The following is a 25780-nucleotide window of genomic DNA, read 5'->3' as shown; positions in this document are numbered from 1 at the left end:
TCCCAGCGTCGAATGAGCGCTATTCATGTGCTTCACAACAAGCTTCTGACAAGCAGAGTAATGGAGGACATGGAAATCATGGTCATGTGACACCTTACAGCCATTGTGATTTACTGAACAACCAAATACAAGTGACATCGTAAGCCCACTGTGGCTGCATGTTTTTATGCTCTGTGACCTCATCACTTAGCGACAGAGTTGATGGTCGCATTGGGTCAGCTAAAGAAGAGCTACCCAAATCATAATCTTTCACTCTCTAAATACAAGTTTCCCTTGTGAAAGCTAAGAGAATTGGAATACTGTATAAAGTATTTGCCACCCCAAAGAAGGCAAATAACAGCTCTGTCAAGTTTATTCATTGCTTTTTTAATTTGTAAAATACATATAAAATATAAAAGCCATTGGAAGAAGACAAAGGGGGTGTTAAAGATCGTTGCAAAAATCAAAACCAGAAACGCACACAGATAACTGATTCAGCTGGATTCATTCACTTCTTTATAAACATAGTAACAGATGAATTTACAATACCATTAACAGAGTTCTTCTTCAATGTAGTTACAAGTAAACACAAGCAGGAGAGTTAGTTTCATTTCAGCAGAGCAGACAAGCACAGAGTGGAGAGTTCAAAGTGTGTCATGCCCAGCCTTAAGCTTAGGTTTCCAGTTTCGATTCTCTGCACAGACTCAGATGTGTTTTAGCTTCCATTGGCTGACTCAGTTGCTATTCCTATTCATTGGCTAACCTTGTTACCATTTTCTCTCCCAGTTCATGAATATCTTAACAAAGAGGACATTTGTAAAACATCACTTTTGGGCTAGCAATCAACTTGAAGGAGAAGCAAACCTGTTGAAGAAAGATGGTACACAGGAATAATTTTGTGAACATTCCTTAAACTGCATATTTTTGGATATGCAGCCTATAGTCCTTACAATTTTCAGCCTGGAGGTTGCAAATATAGAGGAGCAATTGGGAAAAGCTAGGGGGGAAAACACACACAGACCTGAAACATTTGAATATGAGTGGGAACAAATAGTGCTGCCAATAATCCACTGAGCAGGGAGTTACAATTGCTTGTAACTCACTGAACAAAGTTACTGAAAGTTACAGCTGGTCCTTGTTTAGTGACCATTCATAGTTGTGATGGTGATAAAAAGTAACTGCAGTCAAGTCAAATATTTATAACCTTTACAAGTCTGTAAAGTAATGGGGAAGCTGAAGAAAGATCACAAGCAGTTGTGTTTTCATTTAGTGACTGTTTTGCTTAATGACCGACTTGCCAGTCCCAGTTTTGCTTGCCAAATGAGGACTACCTACACTATAAAGAAATCTCAAGGTTAAGAAATAGTAACAACAATTTTACATACAGAACAATCAATATCCCACCAACTAAACTTTCTATCCCACAAAACTATTTTAAAATAATTATTTTCCCAATCTACTTTTCTACTTTTGTAGAATATTCTGAAAGGGAAGCATTCTAAAGATAGGATGAAGCTAATATGTGGGAATAGAGGTTAAAAAAAATAATTAAAAATGGCTGTACAATACTAAGTGCATAACTGAAGCTCCAATATTTCATATATGTGTTGCATATAAAAAGCATGATCAGTTGCATAGTTATGGCCCCCATCCTGATTTTTTTCACCTCCCCCACAAATCCACAAATGTATCTTTTCTTTTATGTACACTGAGAGCATATGTACCAAAGACAAATTCCTTGTGTGTCTAATCACACTTGGCCAATAAAGAATTCTACTCTATTCTATCTATTTTATCCTCATACTCATACAATAATAAGAGGACACTTTTAAAAAGATTATTTTAAAAAATTCAGAACAAGCAACAAGCACAGATTCCGGTGGCCTGCTCTTGAAACTTGAAAAAGTTCAATGATTTTTTTTCCAATTGCAATTTAAAAAGTATTTTATCCACGTTGTATTTTAGGTCCCAAGAGGCAAATGTGAAAAGATAGAAAAATCTGCAATAAAACCAACATGTTATGAAACAGATTATTTAAACTCCATTTTAAAATGTTTTTTTAAAAAACCCCACGAGAATCCTTTTACATTATGTTTCAATTTGCCTTCCATTTATAAAAACGTACAAAAGAAATATATTTTATTTCTATACTACCAATGCATCTCCATGTTTTTCCCATTAAAATACATATTTCAAATAAAAATTGGTTTCTATATTTTAAAAAAAGGTGAGGGAATTGTCTGCCATAGTTGAGGTTATCAAAAAGAGATTTAAAAAAAAAAGACACGACAGGAGGAATATATTGTTCCCTCATTTGCAAAAGTAAAAAGTGGCTATAATCTACATATAATAATTACAAAAACAAGGAGCAAACATTTCTCCAGATATTAGGAGAATAGGCCCATAGAATGGCATGATGTGATATCATTTTGCCAGCAAAATATTCATGGGAGGTATATAAAAATATAGGTAGTCCTTGACTTACAACGCTTCTTTTATTGAGGTTTGAAGTTGCAACAGCACTGAAAAATAGTTTTCACACTTAATGACCACTGCAGCATCCCCATGGTCATGTGATCAAAATTTGGATGCTTTGCAGCTAGCTTCTGAAAAACTAAGCCAATGGGGAAAGCCGATTCCCTTAAGAATCACATGTTTCATTTAACAGCTGCAGTGATTTGCTTAATAGCAGTTGCAAAACGGAGCACCATGCACTTAAAAATGGTCTTGCTTAGCAACGTAGATTTGGGGCTCAATTGTGGTCATAAATCGAGGACTACCTGGATGTAAAAGAAAACCATGTACTTATAATGCAAACCCCCCCACGGATCAAGTTACCCATTGCCTAGAATTCTGTGCCATGAGTGCTTTCAAAAACTGCGAAGAAAGAATGCATAGCTAAATTGAAAGGAGCAGAAGTCTCCTTCCAAGTTAAATGGAGGAGTTACCCTATTGTAAGTTACTCTTTTTTCCGAAGGTGGATGTAGACGATCCCACTGACAAGGGCCAACGGGAAAGCAAGCCAGGCTAGCACGAAACAGTGACCATAAGAGCCACCTTGCTGTCGTTTCTCCTGGAACGTATGCACGTGGATAGTGTAAATCAAGGCAGCTGTAAACACCGAGGCAGCTGGGAAGAAACCAAAAAAAGGTGAATTAGGATCAAGTTACAGCTCCATCTTGCTTCTCTTTCTTCAGCAAGCAACCCAAAATTACATCCTTCTCATCTGCAACTGTGTCTCTTTCATCCCTCTGCTGAGGCTCCCTGTCACTCAAAATATGCATCACAACTGCCAGCACGTGATTTATTGAGGCTATTGACCCATCTTTTTTTTTTCACAGTTCAAAATCTACTTGTTGCATGCTAAAATAAAAATGTGGCTTCTCTGTAGCAGGTCATTGGTTTCAAGAATGCAATACACTATAGTTTTTTGTATACATAGCATGAAGGTTAAAAAAAATGGCATATGCAGTGTTATCTTCATTTTAGATGTGAAAAGGTTTTTGTGGTTCCTGGTGTTTAAGGTTGTCGACCCCTGATATAGACATTTATTATTATTATTATTATTATTATTATTATTATTATTATTATTATTATTAATTAGATTTGTATGCCGCCCCTCTCCGAAGACTCGGGGCAGCTCACAACAGTAATAAAAGCAATATAGTAGTGGAACAAATCTAATATTAAAAACATATAAAACCCTATCATTATTTAAAAAACCAAACAGCACATTCAGACCAAACATAAAACAAAGTATTAAAAAGCCTGGGGAAAAGGTGTCTCAACTCCCCCATGCCTGGCGGTATAAGTGAGTCTTGAGTAGTTTACAAAAGACAGGAAGGGTGGGGGCAGTTCTAATCTCCGGGGGGAGTTGGTTCCAGAGGGCCGGGGCCACCACAGAGAAGGCTCTTTCCCCGGGGCCCGCCAAACGACATTGTTTAGTCGACGGGACCCGGAGAAGGCCAACTCTGTGGGACCTTATCGGTCGCTGGGATTCGTGCGGTAGCAGGCGGTTCCGGAGGTACTCTGGTCCAATGCCATGTAGGGCTTTAAAGGTCATGACCAACACTTTGAATTGTGACCGGAAACCGATTGGCAGCCAATGCAAGCCACGGAGTGTTGAAGAAATATAGGCAAATCTTGGAAGCCCCACGATGGCTCTCGCGGCTGCGTTCTGCACGATCTGAAGTTTCCGAACACTTTTCAAAGGTAGCCCCATGTAGAGAGCGTTGCAGTAATCGAACCTCAAGGTGGTGAGGGCATGAGCGACTGTGAGCAATGACCCCCTGTCCAAATAGGGCCGCAACTGGTGCACCAGGCGAACCTGGCGCAAAACCTTACCAGCTTTCAGATCTGCAATAGGCATCCCAGGATCAAAGAATTCAGAGCACTAGAACTAATGGGCAGAATGAGGGTTGGTGGGTGGGAGGGAGGAAGAGTTTTATATTTGGGATGTTCTTGAACTACAACGTTTAATTGGTCATTCTGGTTGGAATAGCTGGGATCAGCTATTCTTAACCTTGTTTCTTAGAAACAAGGTTAAGAAATAATCTTATTTCTTAACCATGGCAACTTTAAAACAGATAGACTTCAACTCCCAGAATTCCCCTGGAAGCAATTCTGGTTTGGGAATTCTGGAAGTTGAAGTCTACCCATGTTAAAGACACCCATCTAAAAGCTATAGGAAGAGCCAACTTGGGCTTGCAAGGTCCTTATAGTAAAAAGATAATTTGGGCAAATGAAATACAACTAGATTCATCCAGGGTTCCAGTGACCACTTTGAAAAACATTCCAATTACGTTAGACCTTAACATGCTGGGGAATTGTGGGAGTTGAAGTCTCCCCACCTTCAATTGGCTAAGGGTGAGAAACACTGACCTATGCAATGCCCCCTTCCATTTACATGTTGAGCATGGAAACAACTGCTCCCCTACAACTCAGTCCCATTCCCTTGTAGATGATACCACCTTTCTCTTGTACTGTGATTTTACAGCTTCTAAATGGTGAGTACCTTGGACCCTAGCCAGCAATGATGTGCTCCTATGGGCATGATCAGGTACGCAAAACCGGTAGAAAAAGTTTGGTCAGTACAAAAAAACAGTAGAAAAAATTTCATTTTTTTTCCTTTTTTTCCCTTCTGGGCTCTGAGTATGTTTTTCCTATCACAGTAAAGGAGGCTGAATGTGTATAATTTTAGAAGAGCTCTCTCTCTCTCTCTCTCTCTCTCTCTGTATGTGTACATACATATATATATATAGCAGATAATATATATTTTTGTGTGCCTATTTTTGTGCGCCCCTGCGGAGAGGGGCGGCATACAAATCTAAATAATAAATAATAAATAAATAAATATGTATGTACACATGTGGCATATAAACATAGAATTAAGTAATATTTAATAATATATTTTGGATGTTCAGTAACAGTAAATAGATAGGGAAATTGTATCTCTCTGAGGCAAGGAGAGGCCAGGCACCCTAGCCTAAACTCTTGACGTGAGTGGCATTAAGTTGGCCACCTTTAAGACAGTCACATAACCTTTAAAATACACCACCACCCCGTCATAGGATTATCAAGCCACTCTCACCTGGTCACATGGCCAGCAAGCCACACCCACAAAATAAGCCAGGCCCACAGTATGGTAGTAAAAAAATTTGCAGCCCTTTGCTGCTTACCAGTCAATATCTGGAAAATTCCTGTGGCGTAAAAAAGGCTTCCCCTCTTCATCGTGTAGAGCTGCCACATGAACATAATGAAGGCTAAACTGGAGAAGAGAAGACTTAAAACCATGAATGCCTGGACTCCATGGAGCCATTCTGCGGGGAGAAACCATCAAAGAGAAAAAATCCATTAAGAGCAGACCTTATCAATCCGCCTTCTCCAGTAAATGTTCCAACCACCCAAATGGCTAAAGCATATTAATCATATACAGGGGGTCCCCGGGTTACACCCTCTCCGACTTACGATGTTTCATGGTTATGACATGAAACCAGCCCCCTCCTCCTGCCACGCTGCGCTCGCTTGGTTTGCTCTCACTGCCCCAAATTTTGGCAGCGGGCTCCGGAATTGCTGGGATTCGCTGGCTCTGGTGTTTTCTGAACCGCGGAGGTTGGAAGAAGGCGCGAATGAAGCGCTTTAGCAAGCAGGCAATTTTTTTTAGTCGCCACGGTGACGTCATGATGTGGCGACCCGGGGGCAGCAAGGCCCTTCAAATTTGCATTTTCAAAGCTCAAATTGAGCTTTAGTGTGGCTGGCCATGCTACAGGCTTGGGGAGAATCAGGCGAGACAGCGTTAGAGTGAAATGGAGGAAGATCCCGGCTTACGATCCACGGTAGGAACGGATTGACGTCGTAAGTCGGGGACCCCCTGTATACCGGGAAACTCTGGGAGCTGAACATTTGAGGAGCACCTGGTTTGGGAAAGGCTTCATCAATGCATCCTTATCTTGAATATATGGTAAATGATTTAGCTTTACTAGATAAATGGTCAAAGCAATGGAAACTGCAGTTTAATGTTTCCAAATGTAAAATAATGCACTTGGGGAAAAGGAATCCTCAATCTGACTATTATATTGGCAGTTCTGTGTTAGCAAAAAACTTCAGAAGAGAAGGATTTAAGGGTAGTGATTTCTGACAGCCTCAAAATGGGTGAGCAGTGTGGTTGGGCAGTAGGAAAAGCAAGTAGGATGCTTGGCTGCATAGCTAGAGGTATAACAAGCAGGAAGAGGGAGATTGTGATCCCCTTATACAGAGCGCTGGTGAGACCACATTTGGAATACTGTGTTCAGTTCTGGAGACCTCACCTACAAAAAGATATTGACAAAATTGAACGGGTCCAAAGACGGGCTACAAGAATGGTGGAAGGTCTTAAGCATAAAACGTATCAGGAAAGACTTAATGAACTCAATCTGTATAGTCTGGAGGACAGAAGGAAAAGGGGGGACATGATCGAAACATTTAAATGTGTTAAAGGGTTAAATAAGGTTCAGGAGGGAAGTGTTTTTAATAGGAAAATGAACACAAGAACAAGGGGACACAATCTGAAGTTAGTTGGGGGAAAGATCAAAAGCAACGTGAGAAAATATTATTTCACTGAAAGAGTAGTAGATCCTTGGAACAAACTTCCAGCAGACGTGGTTGGTAAATCCACAGTAACTGAATTTAAACATGCCTGGGATAAACACAGATCCATCCTAAGATAAAACACAGGAAATAGTATAAGGGCAGACTAGATGGACCATGAGGTCTTTTTCTGCCGTCAGTCTTCTATGTTTCTATGTTTGAAACAGAATAGTGAAAATTCTGCAACCTTTTCTCCACCTTCTTTGTCAAGTTTAACCCCTTCCTGCAGATTGTTGCATGCCCAGAAGAGATCTAAGTCCAGCCCACCTTGAATATCTTCTTAATTCCTGCTTATTTCCCTTGACTATTACTAGCTCAATTTTTGTAGAAATCTTAAGCTTGCAATGTCTTCATATTCATTTGAACTGCCTGAATCTCTTGATTTCCCTGCCACTTGAAGAGAAGTGGCCACAGATGGCCCTGGGCCATTTCCACAAAACACCCAAGTATATACTCACTACTGTCAGACACCGGGTTACAACTCCAGTTCTGGTGCTGGTGATCCATTAGACATTCATTCCAGATGTTCACTGTTTCTCTGTCAGGCAGAACCCACCATGACTAGAACAAAACAAAACAAATCATCAAAGACAAGGGATTAGGACAAAAAAGAGGAGGCCAAAGAAATCACCTTTCCCAATGGGTGAGTGAATGTTAAGAAACTGCCTCCCACCCATAACTGATTGGGAAATTCAAATAAAATCTTGATTTTGCAATGCCAAAAAACTGGCAGGAGACCCCATAGCATTTCAGACATTTTTTTTTTAGAATGTGCCGAAATGGATATGTTAACTAAAAGATTAGAGGAGAAAGAAGAAACGGACTATTATAGAGTTTGGGATAAATTTTATAACTGGTTCAAACAAAGAAACGGTCGATAATTAAAATAGAATGCAAGGATTAAAAATTAATATTTTCTTTTTTTCTTAAAACAGAAAACTAGATTTTCTTGATTTCTTTTCTTCTATTCTTTCTATTTGAAATTCTGTCTATTACGAAAACTTTTTATTCTTTAAAATGTATACTATTGACAGCGAATATAGACTAAAAAGTTCTAATTTTGATGTAAAAACCTATACATTTCCGTACGTGCTTCTGGCGGAAACTGGGATATGTGTATTTTTTTTCTTTCTGTTTGTGAGTTTTTATGTTTTGTTTTGTTTTGTTTTAAATAAATGGTTTTTTTTAAAAAAGCATTTCACACAAGTGGCTATTTAGTCTCTTCTTAAAGTCCTCCAGTGATGGATCACCTACAACTTCTAAAGGCAAATTGTTCCTGTCAACGAACAGAATTTAAACCACACACACACACAGTCAGAGGATCCAGTATAAAACTATTAAAACGTCCAGAATAAAACAGGTTAATTTTTAGTCCATACTGGCATGTTCTCGGCTTCATTGTCTCTGAGATAAGCACAAGTCGTGGGCTGTAAGCCAAAGCTCAATTAGGGGAATTCCTTTGAAGTGATTCTGTCCATCAAACAGACTTACAGTTCCCCATGGGCTTTTCTGACAAGATTACATGACGATGAGCTTACAGGAGTTAGAACAATCTGCAAGCAAAATGTTTCTTGAACTCCAGAACTCTCACATGGCTATGATTTTTACAAATGTTTTTCACCTTGCGCACTTCCCCCAAGCCTGTCGCTTATATAGGGACAAGATGTGGCCAAGTGTTCCCTACAGCTATTAACGCCAAGACCTTTTTTTCTCAAATACTCTTGTCTAGACATAGTCCTCCTTACTCTGGCATCTAACATGGGCTCATTCTCTAATTCATCTTCCTCCTCTGACTCAATCAATACCCTAACTGGGAATGCTACAGTTCCTTACTGATCCTCAGTCTCTGACTCCACATCACTCTCACTCTCAGATTCAGCTGAGAAGAACACTGTACTAGGGTACCAATTCGCATCCGTCTCCTGGTCCTGGAAATCCGTGACCAGCTTAGCCAGAGATGGATCAGCCACAACAGTTCCACTGGTTAATTGTTTTTAGAAATTGTTGTTAGAAAACTTCTCCTTAACTCCAGGTTGCTTCTATAGATAGATAGGCAGAATGAATGTCAACAGACTCAAACTCAACCCTGATAAGACGGAGTGGCTGTGGGTTTTGCCTCCCAAGGACAATTCCATTTGTCCATCCATTACCCGGGGGAGGGGAATTACTAACCCCCTCAGAGAAGGTCCGCAACTTGGGCGTCCTCCTCGATCCACAGCTCACATTAGAGAAACATCTTTCAGCTGTGGCGAGGGGGGCGTTTGCCCAGGTTCGCCTGGTGCACCAGTTGCGGCCCTATCTGGATCGGGAGTCACTGCTCACAGTCACTCATGCCCTCATCACCTCGAGACTCGGCTACTGTAATGCTCTCTACATGGGGCTACCTTTGAAAAGTGTTCAGAAACTTCAGATCGTGCAGAATGCAGCTGCGAGAGCAATCATGGGCTTCCCTAAATATGCCCATGTTACACCAACACTCCGCAGTCTGCATTGGTTACCGATCAGTTTCCGGTCACAATTCAAAGTGTTGGTTATGACCTATAAAGCCCTTCATGGCACCGGACCAGATTATCTCCGGGATCGCCTTTTGCTGCACGAATCCCAGCGACCAGTTAGGTCCCACACAGTTGGCCTTCTCCGGGTCCCGTCGACTAAACAATGTCATTTGGCGGGACCCAGGGGAAAAGCCTTCCCTGTGGCGGCCCCAGCCCTGTGGATCCAACTCCCCCCAGAGATTAGAATAGCCCCCACCCTCCTTGCCTTTCGTAAGCTCCTTAAAACCCACCTCTGTCGTCAGGCATGGGGGAACTGAGATATTCTTTTCCCCTAGGCTTCTACAATTTATGTATGGTATGCTTGTATGTATGATTGGTTCTTAAAATAAGGGTTTTTAACTGTTTTAGTATTGGATTGTCACATGTTGTTTTTACCACTGTTGTTAGATGCCCCGAGTCTACGGAGAGGGGCGGCATACAAATCCAATCAATCAATCAATAAATAGTATTCATTATATATTTACACACACACACACACACACACACATATATATATATATAAAATTATATATATAATTATATATTATATATTATATATTTCATCAATATTATTCATATTATATATATTATATAATAATAAAATGTTATTTTACTGAAAGAGTAGTAGATGCTTGGAACAAACTTCCAGCAGACATGGTTGGTAAATCCACAGTAACTGAATTTAAACATGCCTGGGATAAACCTAAACCCATCCTAAGATAAAATACAGGAAATAGTAGAAGGGCAGAGTAGATGGACCATGAGGTCTTTTTCTGCCGTCAATCTTCTATGTTTCTATGAATGAACGAATGAATGAGAATGAATGGATGGCTGGATTCTTGAAATTGAACCATATTATTATACAGGCAGTCATCAAACCTATGACTGATCTCTTAGTGACCAATCAAAGTTCAAACAGACCTACTTTGAGGCTACGTATGACGGATTCAAAGTTCTGACAGTCGCCCCACCCCACTCCCATAGCTATATGTCCAAACTTCGGACACTCAGCAACATGGCTGAATTCACAAATGTTTGCCTTGCCCTGTGATCACACGACTTGCCCAACAGTTTCAATCAAAACCAGCACTTCTGGTTTTATAGGAAATCATTGGTTCACTTAATGACGATGGTGATTTGCTTAATGACTGCTGCAAAAAAGATTGTAAGCTAATTCAGTTACGTGACCAAAACCCATTTTATGACTGCCACGACTTACAACCATGCTCAAGCTCCCTTACGGTCCTAACTGGGACTATCTATACCTGCAATTGTAAGTTTTGTTTTCTCATCCAGTGGAATGAAAGAAGGAAAATTTATTCCATAGAACAAGAAGCATGTGAAAACATTCTGGCTTTCCAAAATATTTTTCCACAACGTTTTCTCTTCAAGCTTTTCTTCAATAATTGGCTTTATGTGCAGTCTGGTGGTGATGCTGCCACACATTCTTAAACCTTTCTCCCAATAACTTCTCCTAATGTCTCTCTTCTCAGTTCTTCTCTCCTGATACAGGGACATTCTGCCCCACACAATTTCTCTCTTCATTTTCTTCTCTTCGTGGACAGAAGGACTTTTGATTTTTTTTTAAAGATGTCATATAAAGGAAGTCCTCAACTTACAACCACAATGGAGTCCAAAATTTATGTTGGTCAGTGAGAAATGTTTTCATTTATTTCTTACCCATTTGTTACGTGAATTACTGCAGTTCTTAAATTGGTACCACAGTGGTTAAGTGAACCTGGTTTCCCCATTGACTTTGCTTGTCAGAAGGGACACTGTCACCATCATAAATATGAGTCAGCTGTCAATCATCCGAACGCAAGTCACATGACCATGGGGATGCTACAACAGATGTAAATGTGAAAAAGGCCACTTTTTTTTTAGTGCCGTTGTAACTTTGAACTGTCATTAAATGAACTGTTGCAAGTCGAGGACTACCTGTACAGGTAAATCTCGACTTATAACCATTCCTCTAGTGACTGTTATAAGTTACAACAGCATTGAAAAAACTGATTTATGCCCATTCACAATCCCTTGTACAGTATAAGCAGAGGAAGGTGAGAATAGTGAGAGCATCCTTTTGATATGACATAAGGCAGAAATCCAAAAGGTAACTTTTCTTTTTTTTTTCCCCTGTAGCCGGGAGGGAAACTTGAAAAACAATTACAGATAGTCTTCTACTAACTAACTAACTAACTAACTAACTTACTTACTTGTCATTCATTCATTCATTCATTCATTGATTCATTGATTCATTCATTCATCCATCCATCCATCCATTCATAGAAACATAGAAGATTGATGGCAGAAAAAGACCTCGTGGTCCATCTAGTCTGCCCTGATACTATTTCCTGTATTTTATCTTAGGATGGATAGATGTTTATCCCAGGCATGTTTAAATTCAGTTACTGTGGATTTACCAACCACATTTACTGGAAGTTTGTTCCAAGCATCTTTCAGTAAAATAATATTTTCTCATGTTGCTTCTGATCTTTCCTCCAACTATGGGGGAAAGATTATTTTTACTAATTACTAATTTTTAGTAATTTACTAATTATTAATAAATTACTAATTCAACTTCTATGCTGTCCAATCCCAATGGGACTCACATTAACATTCATTTAGTGATCATTCAAAGTGACAAAAGTACCAAAAAAAAGTAACTTGCGATCTGTTTTCACACTTTTGACCCATTGATCAAAGTTCAGATGTTTTATAACTGGTTCATATTTATGATGGTTGAAGTGTCCCAAGGCCACTTGATCCACTTTGCTTGTGACTTTCTGACAAGAAAGTTCAATGGGGAAGCCAGATTCACTTAACAACGGTATTAACTTAACAACTGCATGACAAATTCCTTGTGTGTCCAATCACACCTGGTTAATAAAATTCCATTCCATTCTATTGATTCACTTAATAACTGTGGCAAGAAAGGCCATAAAATGCAACAAATCCAACTTAACTGTCTGGTGCAGTGGTTAGAGTGCAGCACTGCAGGCTACTTCAGCTAACTGCTAGCTGTAGCTCAGCAGTTCAAATCTGACCACCGGCTCAAGGTTGACTCAGCCTTCCATCCTTCCGAGGTAGGTCAAATGAGGACCACCCAGATTGTTGGGGAAAATATACTGTACTGCGTCTGTAAACTGCTTAGAGAGGGCTGTAAATGCACTATGATGCGGTATAGAAGTCTAATATGCTATTGCATTGGTTTCATTTGTGGTTATAAATCAATGACTGCTGAGTCCTCGGAGAGGGGCAGCATACAAATCTAATAAATTATTATTTTATTTATTTTATTTTATTTTATTTTATTTTATTTTATTTTATTTTATTTTATTTTATTTTATTTATTTATTTATTTTATTTATTTATTTATTATTTTATTATTTTATATTTTATTTTATTCATTCATTCCTCCTGAAGATGTAACTGGTGGAAACCCTAATCGACTATTAGAGAATAAAGTTTGGAGAGCTGCGAAAGGGAAACTTTTCAGGGGGAGGAATAAAACAAAAGGGGGGATACAGTGTTCCCTCGATTTTCGCGGGTTCGAACTTCGCGAATAGCCTATACCACGGTTTTTAAAAAAATATTAATTAAAAAATACTTCGCTGTTTTTTTCCTATACCACGGTTTTTCCCACCCGATGACGTCATATGTCATCGCCAAACTAATAATTTTTGCAAATAAATAACCAAAAAAATAATTATTGTTAATAAATAATTATGTTTATAAATATCAGGATCACTAAGTGTCTTATTCAATGGTGAGTACCAGTAATAATGGTGAGTAAATGGTTGTTAAGGGAATGGGAAATGGTAATTTAGGGGTTTAAAGTGTTAAGGGATGGCTTGTGATACTGCCATAGCCAAAAATGGTGTACTGTATTTACTTCCGCATCTCTACTTCGCGGAAATTCGACTTTTGCGGGCGGTCTCGGAACGCATCCCCCGCGGAAATCGAGGGAACTCTGTACAGCAAATTTCTTACAAATTACTTTCACTCCAAGTGATACAACAGGGGACACAATGTAATGTATCCATCAAATGTCTCAAAGATAAATATTTTAAGGCAGGGTTTCTCAATCTTGAGATTTTAAGACGTGTGGACTTCAACTCACAGAACTCCCCAGCCAACGTTGATAGCTGGAGAATTCTGGGAATTAACATTCACCCAAGTTGCCAATGTTGGAAAACGCTCTCTGAGGATTTCAGCTGTAGGGTAATTTTGGTTTATTTTGTTTTGTTGGAAAAGTACAGATTCCTTATACAAGATGAAATTATTAAAGAGTTAAACAAACCATATGTGCAAATTGTTCAAAGTGGAAACAGGATTCATGGTTTTAACCCAGCCTTTTCCTGTGTTAATAGACATGCTTCTGTAATTTTTTTAATCAACAAACTACTAATCCTGAAGGATTTGTCAAAGAGTCCTGAAGCAAGGAAAGAGACACAAATTTGTTCATTGAAGAGAATTATCTGTCTCTTTCCCCAGCAGAGGTTCAAAATGCTGCCACTGACAATTCACCATTCAAAACACACTCACACACACCATCTTAAATCAGAGGGCATTAATATCAATAATCTTCCCAAAACTATTTGTCAGACTAGCAAACTATGGGAATAGAGACATATTGTTTGGGATCAGTATAAAGCAATACAATCTTTCTTTTATTTAAAGAAATCTGTTTTAAATTTAAAGGAGAGAGAAAAAGAATATGCAGTACTTAAAAAAAAAAAGGTTAAAAAATTTGAGCCCATAAACTTTTTAAAGTTGTGTCATAGAGCTGTTAGTTGGTACTTGTTTCCCAAATGCATTTTTGTTTTACCTTTTAAGAGGGTTCTCCCAAAACATAAAGAGTTTGCATAAGTATGTTTACAGATGTGTAAATATATTCTGCTTTTGGGGGGAAACAAAGACCAATTAGAACTGCAAGGAGCAAGAAGAATTTCAGACAGAAATGTAATGCCATTGGGGAGTCTTTGAAGTGCCTATGGTCTTCTCTTAGGCTCTACTCTTGACATCTGAAGCGTAATTATCTTGAATAAAAAAAATCCAGAGCTGGCATTTTCAAGGGATTCTCTTCAGATCAGTTCATGTGAATCTCCCCCACACATTTGTGAATAAATCTTATTCTTAATGGAGAGATGAGTAAATGTGTAGAAGCCAAGATTATCTGGGGCACAGCTGGATGTCCTTTAATTGCCTTTAATATTGGTTCAGTCTTTGGCTAACCAATCTCGAAGAAAACGACCAGATTGTATAGCCTTCCTTTCATCCTTAGCCCTATTTTTCTGAACCACAAACTAAAGTTCTCCATCTTCTCTTGACACCAGCCTTGCTATCTACATAACAGGTGGTTTTACTGTGATCAAGCTCATATTGCAAAAAGTGAGAGCTCAAGCCAACTGCCTCAATGTGTCTTTCATTTTGATCATTATTTTTTCAGCAGCAGATACTGATGATGGGTAAAAATAAGGGGTTCAGCATTTTTTTAAATTTTAACCCACATTACTAGATTTTTTTATTTATTTATTAGATTTGTATGCCGCCCCTCTCCGGAGACTCGGAGAGGCTCACATCAACAAAACAGTACAAATCCAATATTTAAAAACAATTTAAAACCCTTAATATAAAAAACAATCACACATCTCAACCAAACCATACGTAAAACGGAAACAGACCAGGGGAATCAATTTCCCCATGCCTGACAGCAGAGATGGGTTTTAAGGAGTTTGCGAAAGGCAAGGAGGGGGGGGAAATCCTAATCTCCAGGGGGAGCTGGTTCCAGAGTTGGGGCTGCCACAGAGAAGGCTCTTCCCCTGGGTCCCGCCAGATGACATTGTTTCGTCAACGGGACCCGGAGAAAGCCAACTCTCTGGGACCTAACCGGTCGCTGGGATTCGTGCAGCAGAAGGCAGTCCCGGAGATATTCTGGTCCGATGCCATGAAGGGCTTTATAGGTCATAACCAACACAATTGTGACCGGAAACTGATCGGCAACCAATGCAGACTGCGGAGTGTTGGAGTAACATGGGCATATTTTGGAAAGCCCATGATTGCTCTTGCAGCTGCATTTTGTACGATCTGAAGTTTCCGAACACTCTTCAAAGGTAGCCCCATGTCGAGAGCGTTACAGTAGTCGAACCTCGAGGTGATGAGGGCATGAGTGACTGTGAGCAGTGACTCCCGGTCCAGGTAGGGTCCCAACTGGTGCACCAGGCAAACCTGGGCAAACGCCCCCCACGCCACAGCTGAAAGATAGTTCTCTAATGTAAGCTGCGGATCAAGTAGATGTGTAAAACCTACATCCTAGCAGTAAACATTTTAGCACCTGGATAAACAGATGATGAGCATATGCTAAAATATAGAAGGAGGTTAGAATAGTTTGTTGATGTAAGAGAAGAGGCAGAACCTGGGGGAGGTGGAGTCAAGGAAGCCATCAGTCTGGAATCTTTACATTCATACAAGCAATCCAACTCCAGCCCCCTTGAATTCTGTTGACTCTTATCTAACACCAATTTAGTGCTATTAGTTGACTAGATTCTTGTTTATAGGGATAAGCAATAAATCAGTTTAACTACAACTTAACATGTGGTCCCGAATCTTCATGTCTGATAGCTATGGATTTTTCCCCCAAATGAAATACCGAGCAAAGTTATTTACTATCCTTGATTAAAACCTGGTATCTCATCAACGAGTCTGAGGAAATTGTCTGTACAATTGAGCTTACTAAATCATGCAGCACCCCTTGCGAAATCCAGATGGCTGGACCATTCTGAGAATTGTAGCAGAACAGAACTGGGCACAGAAAGATAGGGAATACAGGATTAGCTAAGCAGCTCTCAGAGAAAACACCGAGCCTGCAGATTAAACCCTGGGATATTTCAGTTCTTACTTACCTTGTCCAAGGTGGCTACGAAGAGTAAGATGAGGATAAGGACATGGAGGGCTGTGACCGCAAACAGAAGAAAACTCATTGTGGAAACTGAATGGAGAGAAGAAAAACAAAGATTAAGTTTACACGTAGTATCCTTCCTCGTGGCTGGTTAAAGCAAGTAGGAGCCACTGTCTCCCCAACCAATAGTAATCCCACTGTGTCTTCTCAAACTGATAAATTCTGCTGTCTCCAGATTCTGCATCCCAAAAGCTTTCTCCCTGATCCCCAGCTGTCCCCATGTTCCCTTCCAAGGATTCACAAATCTGAATTCCAAAGGAAAAGAGAAATGAAAATTCTATCCCGTTACTCAGACCTTAGCCAGTTTATTCCAAATGGCCTCGAGATGCTCAGATTTTGAAGCCCGTCCTTAAATGCAACGTAGTACTGTATTTCCTCCTTCCTCCTGCTCCACATCAGAGAAAACAGAATCTGGGCTCCTGCCGCTAGTTTAAATTCCTGTGGCTGGAAGCCTGACTTAATATGATCCAGATGTTTTAGAATTATGTGAGCTGTGGGCAAGAAGAGGGAGGTAAAAGGGGGTAGTAATTGCCTAGCTATGCTGCCGCCCTTTTTCAGACCCATCAATATTGTACACGCGTGCGCATACACGCTCACAAACGGTTTGTTTTCTTCCAAATGGCAAAGAGGGAACCGTGTGATTCTCAATCATGGCAACTTTAAGACAGGTGGACTTCTGCACTCAGAATTCTGAGAGCTGAAGTCTGCATGTCTTAGAACAGAGGTCTTCAAACTTGGCAACTTTAAGACTTGTGGACTTCAAGTTTGTATTTGTATTTATTAGATTTGCATGCCGTCCCTCTCCGAAGACTCGGGGCAGCTAACAACAATAAAAAGACAATGTGAACAAATCTAATATTAAAAATAATCTAAAAAACCCCAATTTAAAGAACCAATCATACATACAAGCATACCATGTATAAATTCTATAAGCCTAGAGGGGAGGGAAAATTTCAATTCCCCCATGCCTGACGACAGAGGTGGGTTTTAAGGAGCTTGCGAAAGGCAAGGAGGGTGGGGGTAACTCTGATATCTGGGGGAGCTGGTTCCAGAGGGTCGGGGCCACCACAGAGAAGTTGGGAGTTGAAATCCACAAAGTTGCCAATCATAAGAGACCATGAAGACCTTCTACTCCAACCTCCTGCCCATGGCAAGAAAACTTGTATCATCTCGGACCATCTTTTATTGAAAGCCTCCAGCAAGGAGAACCCACAACTCTTGAAGTTGCTAAAGGGGAGAAACATTGTAATAGGCAGTGCAGATCAGAGCAAAGAAATCTGGGGCTGAATTTAGAATTAAGCAATAAACACTTCCACTTTTCTTATCTGAGTCATGTTGCTAGCCACTATTTTCAGTTTGTTTTAGTGCCAAAATTACCCTTGCTATGTAGCTTCACCAATGAGGAACATGGCTCAGATTTGTGTTGTTCTTCCACACTCTCAGATTTATCACCAGATATGTATTATCGGAAAATCTGATTCTCTAGAGCAGTGTTTCCCAACCTTGGCAACTTGAAGATATTTGGACTTCAACTCCCAGAATGCTGGCTGGGGAATTCTGGGAGTTGAAGTCCAAATATCTTCAAGTTGCCAAGGTTGGGAAACACTGCTCTAGAGTGATGACTTGTGTGACCATATTCTGGCTGTAATCCATGGGTTGCATTCCTACTTTGCAATTTAAGATGTACATTAAAAATAATGTATTCATTAATCTGGCATTTAAAACAGATTTTTTAAAATTATTATTATTATTATTAATAATAATAATTAATTAATTAATTAATTAGATTTGTATGCCGCCCCTCTCCGCAGACTCGGGGCGGCATATAGGTAATCCTCGATTTAAGACCACAATTAAACCCAAAATTTCTATTGCTAACTGAGACAGTTGTTGCAAGTTTTGTCCCATTTTATGACTTTGCCATAGTTATTAAGTCAGCGGTCCCCAAACTATGGCCCGTGGGCCACATGCGGCCCGCTGAGGCCATTTATCCGGCCTATGGGTGAGTGACAGGAGCACAGGTACATACTTTTCTTTTAATTAAATTCTCTCCTTAATGTTCCTTCAAAAAGTACAACGCCAATTATATTTCTAACTTATGAATCATTATGCCAAAGTGCTTCCTTCTTTCTTTATACATTTTTCTATAAGCCAAGAAAACCTTGTATAGATAATCAGATGTTAACAAAAGAAAATTAAAAACAAAACATAAACATATATGAATTTCAGATTTCTTCCTCCCCTCTAAATAGTATGTTCCCATTTTGTCTTTTACTTTAAAATAAGTTATGTGCAGTGTGCATAGGGATTTGTTCATAGTTCTTTTTAATAGTCTGGCCCTACAACAGTTTGAGGGGCAATGAACTGGCCCCCTGTGTAAAAAGTTTGGGGACCCCTGTATTAAGTGAATCACTGCAGTTGTCATTAGTAACATGGTTGCTTCTCCCTTGAATTTGCTTGTCAGAAGGTCACAAAAGGTGATCCCATAACCCTGGGATGCTGCAACTGTTGTAAATATGTAGCAGTTGCCAAACATCCATATTTTGATCATGTAACTATGGGGATGCTGCAATGGTTATAAGTGTGAAAAACAGTCATTTTTCAATGCTGTTCACTCAGCAAATAGTTTGTAAATCGAGGACTAGCTGTAATTCACCTTCAATTTATGAATGAAAGAAATTTGGTTAATCCATTATTCAATTGTTTTGAAGAATCCAAGTCTTTAATCTATTGTAACTCATATCATAGAACAGTGATGGCGAACCTATGGACTGGTACCACATGTGGCACACAGAGCCGTAACTGCTGGCATGCGAGCTGTTCCCCCAGCTCAGTTCCAACGTGTGCCAGCCAGCTGATTTTTGGCTCACACACAGAGACTCTGGGAGGGCGTTTCTAGCTTCTAGAGAGCCTCCAGGAGGGTGGGAGAAGGCATTTTTACCTTCCTCCAGCTCCAGGGAAGTTTTTGAAGCCTGGGGAGGGTGGAACACGAGCCCACTGGGCCCACCAGAGGGCCTCCAGAGGGTGTGGGAAGCTATTTTCACCCTCCCCAGACATTGAATTATGGGTGTGGGCACTCGTGCCTGTGCAATAGCATGCACGCACACTCTTTTGGCACCCGAGGAAAAAAAGGTTCACCATCACTGCCATAGTGATGGGGCTGGCTGGGGCTGTTGAAAATTGTAGCTTAACCCCAAACTTAACTTGCATTGGAATTTTTGCCTTGGCAATATGTGGGAGGTCCTATCTTACTCACCCCACAAATTCTAGCACAGATGACCCATTCTATGAGGTTTAATCATATGATTTTGAGATGGGAGGCATATATATATATATTATTGTTACTTAAATAAAATGGAAGGGGCTAAATCTTACAAAATCTCATCTAAGCAGTGAGAGACAACAATAGCACCATTGTCTTTCTCCTCTAGCAAGGAAACATCTTGGGGTCAAATCTTATTAATGGCCTTCAAATTCCTGAGCTTTGAAAAAAATATTTCATTTCATGTTTTGAAGCGCTCCTAACCTTTTGTGTCTTGGGCCCTTGCTAGAGCCAGGTGAAAGCTACAGGTCCCTTCTCAGAAGCATATTTTTTTTAAATGTATAAAATAAAATAGTGAAATCAGTTGTAAATGTTATCCCATCAAAATCCACAAACCCCTCTACCACCCTGAAATCTACGCAAAGACCTTCAACCCCATGGACTTCAGGTTAAATGTTCCTTTTTTAGAATAAAATAAGAGACCCAATCTGGTGGGCTAAGAGAGCTATGTCTCCTATGGCTGAGAATTTTGGGAGCTGTAGTCCCTATATATCTGGGGTGTTAATTGGACAATGTGAGTGTAAATGAGAGGATAAGCACAGGTATGTCAACTTAGAGTAGGGCTGCAGTTTAGCAAGTCTCATTATCCACTAGGTCACGGCTTTTCAACCTGACCTGCTTCTTGACTTCTGTTGCAACAGTGTGCTTGAAGGGGCATTTCCTTCACTTGTAATCTAAACAGAAATTCCCCATAGACTAAGGCTTGATTGTTAAATTTCTATTCTGCTTTCTGTTACACGTGGACATCACTGCCAAGTGACATTTTTCAGAAGAAAAAAGGCGTTCCCTTCCTTGTGTAATTCTCCACCAAGAATTGGAGTTTCCTGACCAAGGCAGTAAACAACCTTCTCCAATCCAGGAAGGGATCAGAGGATGGCTAGAGTAGGATAGCTGTCAAAGAGTTAACCCAGGGGTCGACAAAGTTGTTCAGAATCTAGGAGCCAGCCAAAAAATTTAGGAGCCAGAATTTTTTTTAAGCAAACTTGGTTTTTTGCCGAGTCTCCACCTGACATCGCTTTCACCCCCTCCCCCCCGGCGCAGGCCTGGCTCCGCCGAGCCGGCTCTGCTGTACTCCCGTCGGGATCCGAGGGGAGACCGTTAGTCAGAAACCGAAACAGAGAAGAAGGAAAGGGAGACCGGGCCGGGGACGCGGGTGAGGGGGGGAGGGGGGAGGAGGGGTTACTGGTCGGAAGTCACCGCGCACGCGGCCGGAGGAGGAATGAACAAAACCTCACGCCGGGAGGGGAGGGGCTTCCGCTTCTCTCCGAAGGCGGGTGAGCGGCCAAGATCGGAGCGTCTGTGTGCGGTGGGGGGGAGTGAAGGGGTTCGAGTAGGAGGCGGAATGGAGGCAAGGGGGGGAGGGAGAGACGCACGCAAGCGCAGGGGACGCTGGGAAAGCAGCTCGCTCCGAGGTTGATGGGCGGAGCTACGGAAGCCAAGATGTACCATTTCTGGGCGTAAACACAAGGCGGGAAAAATATACTGTATACCAGTGATTTTCAACCTTTTTTGAGCCGCGGCACATTTTTTACATTTACAAAATCCTGGGGCACACCACCAACCAAAATGACACAAATCTAATAAATAAATAAATAATAAATAAATACATACATACATACATACATACATACATACATAAATAACCCCCTCATATATACAATCCCATGTAACATCCCCTTATAAATACAGTCAATCATCAATCATCCCTCCTGAAATTTATACCACTGTCTCATTTCTGGGTACTTCTGTCTTTCCCCCTTTTCTCTCTCGTGTTTCTCATTTCTCTCTCTTCCTCCCTTTTTCCCTCATTCCTTCTCCCTCTCACTTCTCCTCTTTTTCCATCCCTGTCTCTCTCCCCCCCTTATGTGTGTGTATGTATACACACTCCAACCATTTCCAAAACCAGTTGAGGGCTGGGGTTTTTTTCTCTTTTATCCTTTTCAAAAACAGGTGTGGGCTGGGGGGGTTTTCTTATTATTTGGGTGCTTTTTACCATATGCTTCAAGAATCACCTCTCTCTCTCTTTTGTTTCACTCTCCTCTCATTCTCTGCCTCAATCATTTTCTCATTTCTCCTTTTTTCTCCCCTTTTTGTTCTCATTTCTCTCACTCTCCTTTCCTCTCCCTATCTGTCTTGCTTTCTCTCTCTCTTGCTATCTTTTTCTCTCTCTTGTTCTCTTATTTTCTCTCTCTCTCTTGTTCTTTCTCTCTCTCATGCTTTCTCTCTCTTGTTCTTTCTCTCTCTGTTGCTCTCTCTCTCTTATTTTCTCTCTCTCTCTCTCTTTCCTTTCTCTCATTCCCTCTTTCTCTCTATCCTTTCTATCTCTCACTCTTTCCTTCTCTCCCTCCCTTTCTCTCTCTTTCCATTCCCTCTTTCTCTCTATCCTTTCTATCTCTCACTCTTTCCTTCTCCCCCTCTCTTTCTCTCTCTTTCCTTTCTCTCATTCCCTTTCTCTCTATCCTTTCTATCTCTCACTTTTTCTTTCTCTCCCTCCCTTTCTCTCTCTTTCCTTTCTCTCATTCCATCTTTGTTTCCTGGGGCTGACTGCGCCTGCCCTGCACCCCCCACCACGGAGGGAAAGCATTTGGCATCGGCACCGCCAAACCCCCCCCCCCCCCCCACGAGCAGCAAAGCATCGGAGTCAAAAGGCAAAAAGCGCGCCCCGTCGCTTAGGCTTTTGCTGCTCCTGGAAGGGGGGGGGGATCGGCGCCCACCCCTCCAGAAGCAGCAAAAGCCTAAGACGCGGGGCGCGCCATTTGCCTTTCCGCGGAAGAGGAGAGGCAGCGGATAGGGCGGGCGGGGGCACCGCCAAACCCCCCCCCCCCCCCCGAGCAGCAAAGCATCGGAGTCAAAAGGCAAAAAGCGCGCCCCGTCGCTTAGGCTTTTGCTGCTCCTGGAAGGGGGGGGGATCGGCGCCCACCCCTCCAGAAGCAGCAAAAGCCTAAGCGGCGGGGCGCGCCCTTTGCCTTTCCGCGGAAGAGGAGAGGCAGCGGATCGGGCGGGCGGGGGCACCGCCAACCCCCCCCCCCCACGAGCAGCAAAGCATCGGAGTCAAAAGGCAGCTTCCGCGCGTTTCTTTCAGCGGAAGAGGAGGAGAGGGAGCGGATCGGGCGGGCGGGGGCTGCGCCTTCTACTGCCGGCGCCTCCCCGCCCCCGCCCCCCCCCCAGGCAGGCAGGGGAATGGGGACTGCGCGCCCATGGAAAAGGGCACGCAGGGGGGGTATTTTGGGGTGCGCGGGTAGCGGCGGCGGCGGGCAATAGCCGGGGGGCGGCTTCTGCAAGTGGGAGCTCCAGGGCTGAAGCCTCAGCCCTGGAGCTCCCACTTGCAGGAGCCACCTCGTGAAAAACACTGCTGTATACATACAGTACAGCAGGCAACATTTTCTAGGCGCCAGACAACATTTTCTAGGCGCCACTGGCGACCAGGCGCCTGGGTTTGTCGATCCTTGAGTTAACCTACTGCTGAATCAAAAGGCATCCCTTCTTGGAAAGTTTGGTTACTCTGCAAAGATGGCTAAAACTGTATAATTATAAGGTAACATGCACAAAAATAAGTTCTGTAAACTTAGCAGCTCTCCCTGCTCTGCAAAAAAAGAAAAGAAATAGGGGAAACCTTGAATAATGCAGCATAAGATTAAAAGGAAGCACTGTTGTATTGGAAGAGATGTAAAAGCAGTCCTTGACTTACAACCCCAATTGAGTCCAAAATGTATGTTGCTAAGTGAGAAATGTGTTGAGTTTTGCCCCATTTAATGACCTTTCTTATCACATTTGTTAAGTGAATCTGGCTTTCCCATTGACTTGGTTTGTCAGGTCACTAAAGGGGATCACATGACCCCAAATGACTGCAGCCGTCATACATATGAGTCATTGCCAAGCATCCAAATATAAATCATATGACCACAGGGATGTTGCAATGGTCGTGAGTGCACAAAATGCTCCTGAGTCATTTTTTTCAGTGCTGTTGTAAATTTGCACGGTCACTAAGCGAACTGTTGTAAGTCGAGGATTATCCTGTAATTGAAGGAAAGTTTGCATAGAGTGACCTATGTGGTTTACAGCACACAATATTCCGTACATGTTTATTTAGCGAAATATAGAGCCTGTGAAACGTTCTTCTGAGTTTGTTTGCATTGGGCTCCGGATTTAAGTTAAAATTCTACAGGCAGTCCTCAACTTACAACCATTCATTTAGTGACCCTTAGAAGTTATAATGGCAATCAAAAAAAGTGATTTATAACTGTTCTTTGAATTTATGACCGTCAAAGTATCCCCATGATCAAGTAAAATTTAGGTACTTGGCAACCAGCATGTATTTACAAAGTTTGTAGCAACCCAGAGTCACATGATTAATATTTGGGGCCTTCCAAACTGGCTTCCTACAAGGAAGGTCAGTGAGGGTAACCAATGCCAATAATCATCTAACTGCAGTGATTCACTTAACAACCATGGTAAAAAAAAAACCAGTAAAATTGGATATGATTCAATTAACAACCATTTTGCCTAGTAACTAAAATTCTGGTCTCAATTTGGTCATAACTGGAGGACTGCCTATATTTAAATCTTAAATGTTATAAGGTAATCTGCATGAAATCTAGCAGTTTCACTGCAAGGCCATTTTCAAGAGCTTTTCTGCTCGCTATTTCTGCTACATTTAAAAAGTTATTTAACAGGGCAGAGCAAAACCGAAAGCAATCCAATGGCCTTAACAATAAGTGAGTTGGGTTTTGCATTTGGTTGTGGTGTAATAAACCCATTTTGGAAGAACATAATCCAGAAGTGGAGAAATCTGTAGTTTTCCAGATGTTGCCGAGTGGCAACGTCCTTAGCAGCCAGCCCGACAAATGGCATGGTCAGGCGCAAAGAATGCCACAAAATCTTAATGGGACAACACCCAGAGAAGGATCCTACACGTCCACACCCCTTTCTTTACAACTCCTCATACCCAGATTTTTCTCCCAATAAAGTCGTTGCGGAATAAGGGCAGAACCGAAAGCCTTAAAAAGTTTATTTCATGCCAAAGTTTCTCGCACTCCAGCCCCCTGCTAGTTCTCCAACATCCCCCTTGCCTCCCAAGAATTAAGCATTTTTAAAAATCTATTTAAGAATCGCGATTGGCTAAAATTTGGGGAATCGGGAGGTGGAGCCTCCATTGGCGGCTATTCCACTACCTCTCCCCCCCCCAAAAAAAATAGTTTTAAATGAAAAGTTTGATAGAGGCACCGAAGCGCAACATGCCTTAGGGCTCCTTCTCTTCAAGACTGCTGCTAGCCAAAATACGGTGCCAATTTTAAAAAAAACCTTCAACGATTCGCGCCTGGAAAGGAAGGCGCGAACGATCATGGATGTTGGGCGGGCGATCAAAGCGATCTCTGGAGAAAGGACGGGCGGTTTAGGGATTAGATGGCAGGGTGGGGAAGAGAGGAGAGTAGATCGGCGGTCTGATAAGACGGCGCCGTTTCTCTCCCTCCTCCCGATCCTTTTCCAGCGAGTAAAGAAATCTCTTGCTGTCTTTCGTCGCCTTCCCGCCTCTCAAGAGTCCTTCCCAAGTCTACACGGATGAGATCCCTCCTAACCCCCCCCCCCAAAACTCCACGCCGCCCCCCTCCACACACCGATTCTCACTTTCTCTCCTTCTCGTCCGCCCGCGTGGGTTTTTTTTTCGTTACCTGATAGAAGCGCAGGGCTGGGCAGGGATGCAGCTGGTCGCTTGTCCGTTGGCGCTCAGTACTTCTAAGGAAGTTTTGTTTTTTTTAAAACTTCGGGACTGCCCCCCGCTTCTTCTTCCTTTCTTTTTTTTTTTTAATACAAATTTAGTGCATCCTGCTCGTACCACATTCTCCTCGCCCTGCCCTTGGCTTC

At 41.6% G+C, this 25780-nt stretch overlaps 1 protein-coding gene across 2 annotated transcripts; it reads right to left on the bottom strand.

The window, feature by feature from the left end:
- Window positions 1-345: 345 nt before the first annotated feature.
- On the bottom strand, window positions 346-25780 carry EMP3 (epithelial membrane protein 3 (MAM blood group)). 2 transcript variants are annotated; one of them, XM_070726531.1, is made up of 6 exons: window positions 25588-25752; window positions 16541-16626; window positions 7563-7665; window positions 5658-5798; window positions 2928-3108; window positions 346-843 (listed from the first exon to the last, which is right to left on the bottom strand). In XM_070726531.1, the coding sequence occupies exons 2-5, from the start codon at window positions 16616-16618 to the stop codon at window positions 2939-2941; spliced, it is 492 nt and encodes a 163-aa protein (XP_070582632.1). In that variant the 5' UTR covers window positions 16619-16626; window positions 25588-25752; the 3' UTR covers window positions 346-843; window positions 2928-2938. The 2 variants fall into 2 exon arrangements, with proteins under 2 accessions (XP_070582632.1, XP_070582631.1); XM_070726530.1 differs by having other exon boundaries at window positions 346-3108; window positions 25588-25780.

This window comes from Erythrolamprus reginae, chromosome Z (assembly GCF_031021105.1).
Source record: "Erythrolamprus reginae isolate rEryReg1 chromosome Z, rEryReg1.hap1, whole genome shotgun sequence".
Taxonomy (NCBI): Eukaryota; Metazoa; Chordata; class Lepidosauria; order Squamata; family Dipsadidae; genus Erythrolamprus; species Erythrolamprus reginae.
This window is presented reverse-complemented; position numbering and strand designations above follow the sequence as displayed.

What these genes read in the sequence shown, in the direction of transcription:
- EMP3 (XM_070726530.1), bottom strand. Translation starts at nt 16,618, where the DNA reads ATGAGTTTTCTTCTGTTTGCGGTCACAGCCCTCCATGTCCTTATCCTC. An exon ending in TAACCCGGTGTCTGACAGTA is followed by an intron (nt 5,799 to 7,562) that starts GTGAGTATATAC and finishes TTCTCCCCGCAG; the next exon opens with AATGGCTCCATGGAGTCCAG. An exon ending in AATTTTCCAGATATTGACTG is followed by an intron (nt 3,109 to 5,657) that starts GTAAGCAGCAAA and finishes GTTTCTTCCCAG; the next exon opens with CTGCCTCGGTGTTTACAGCT.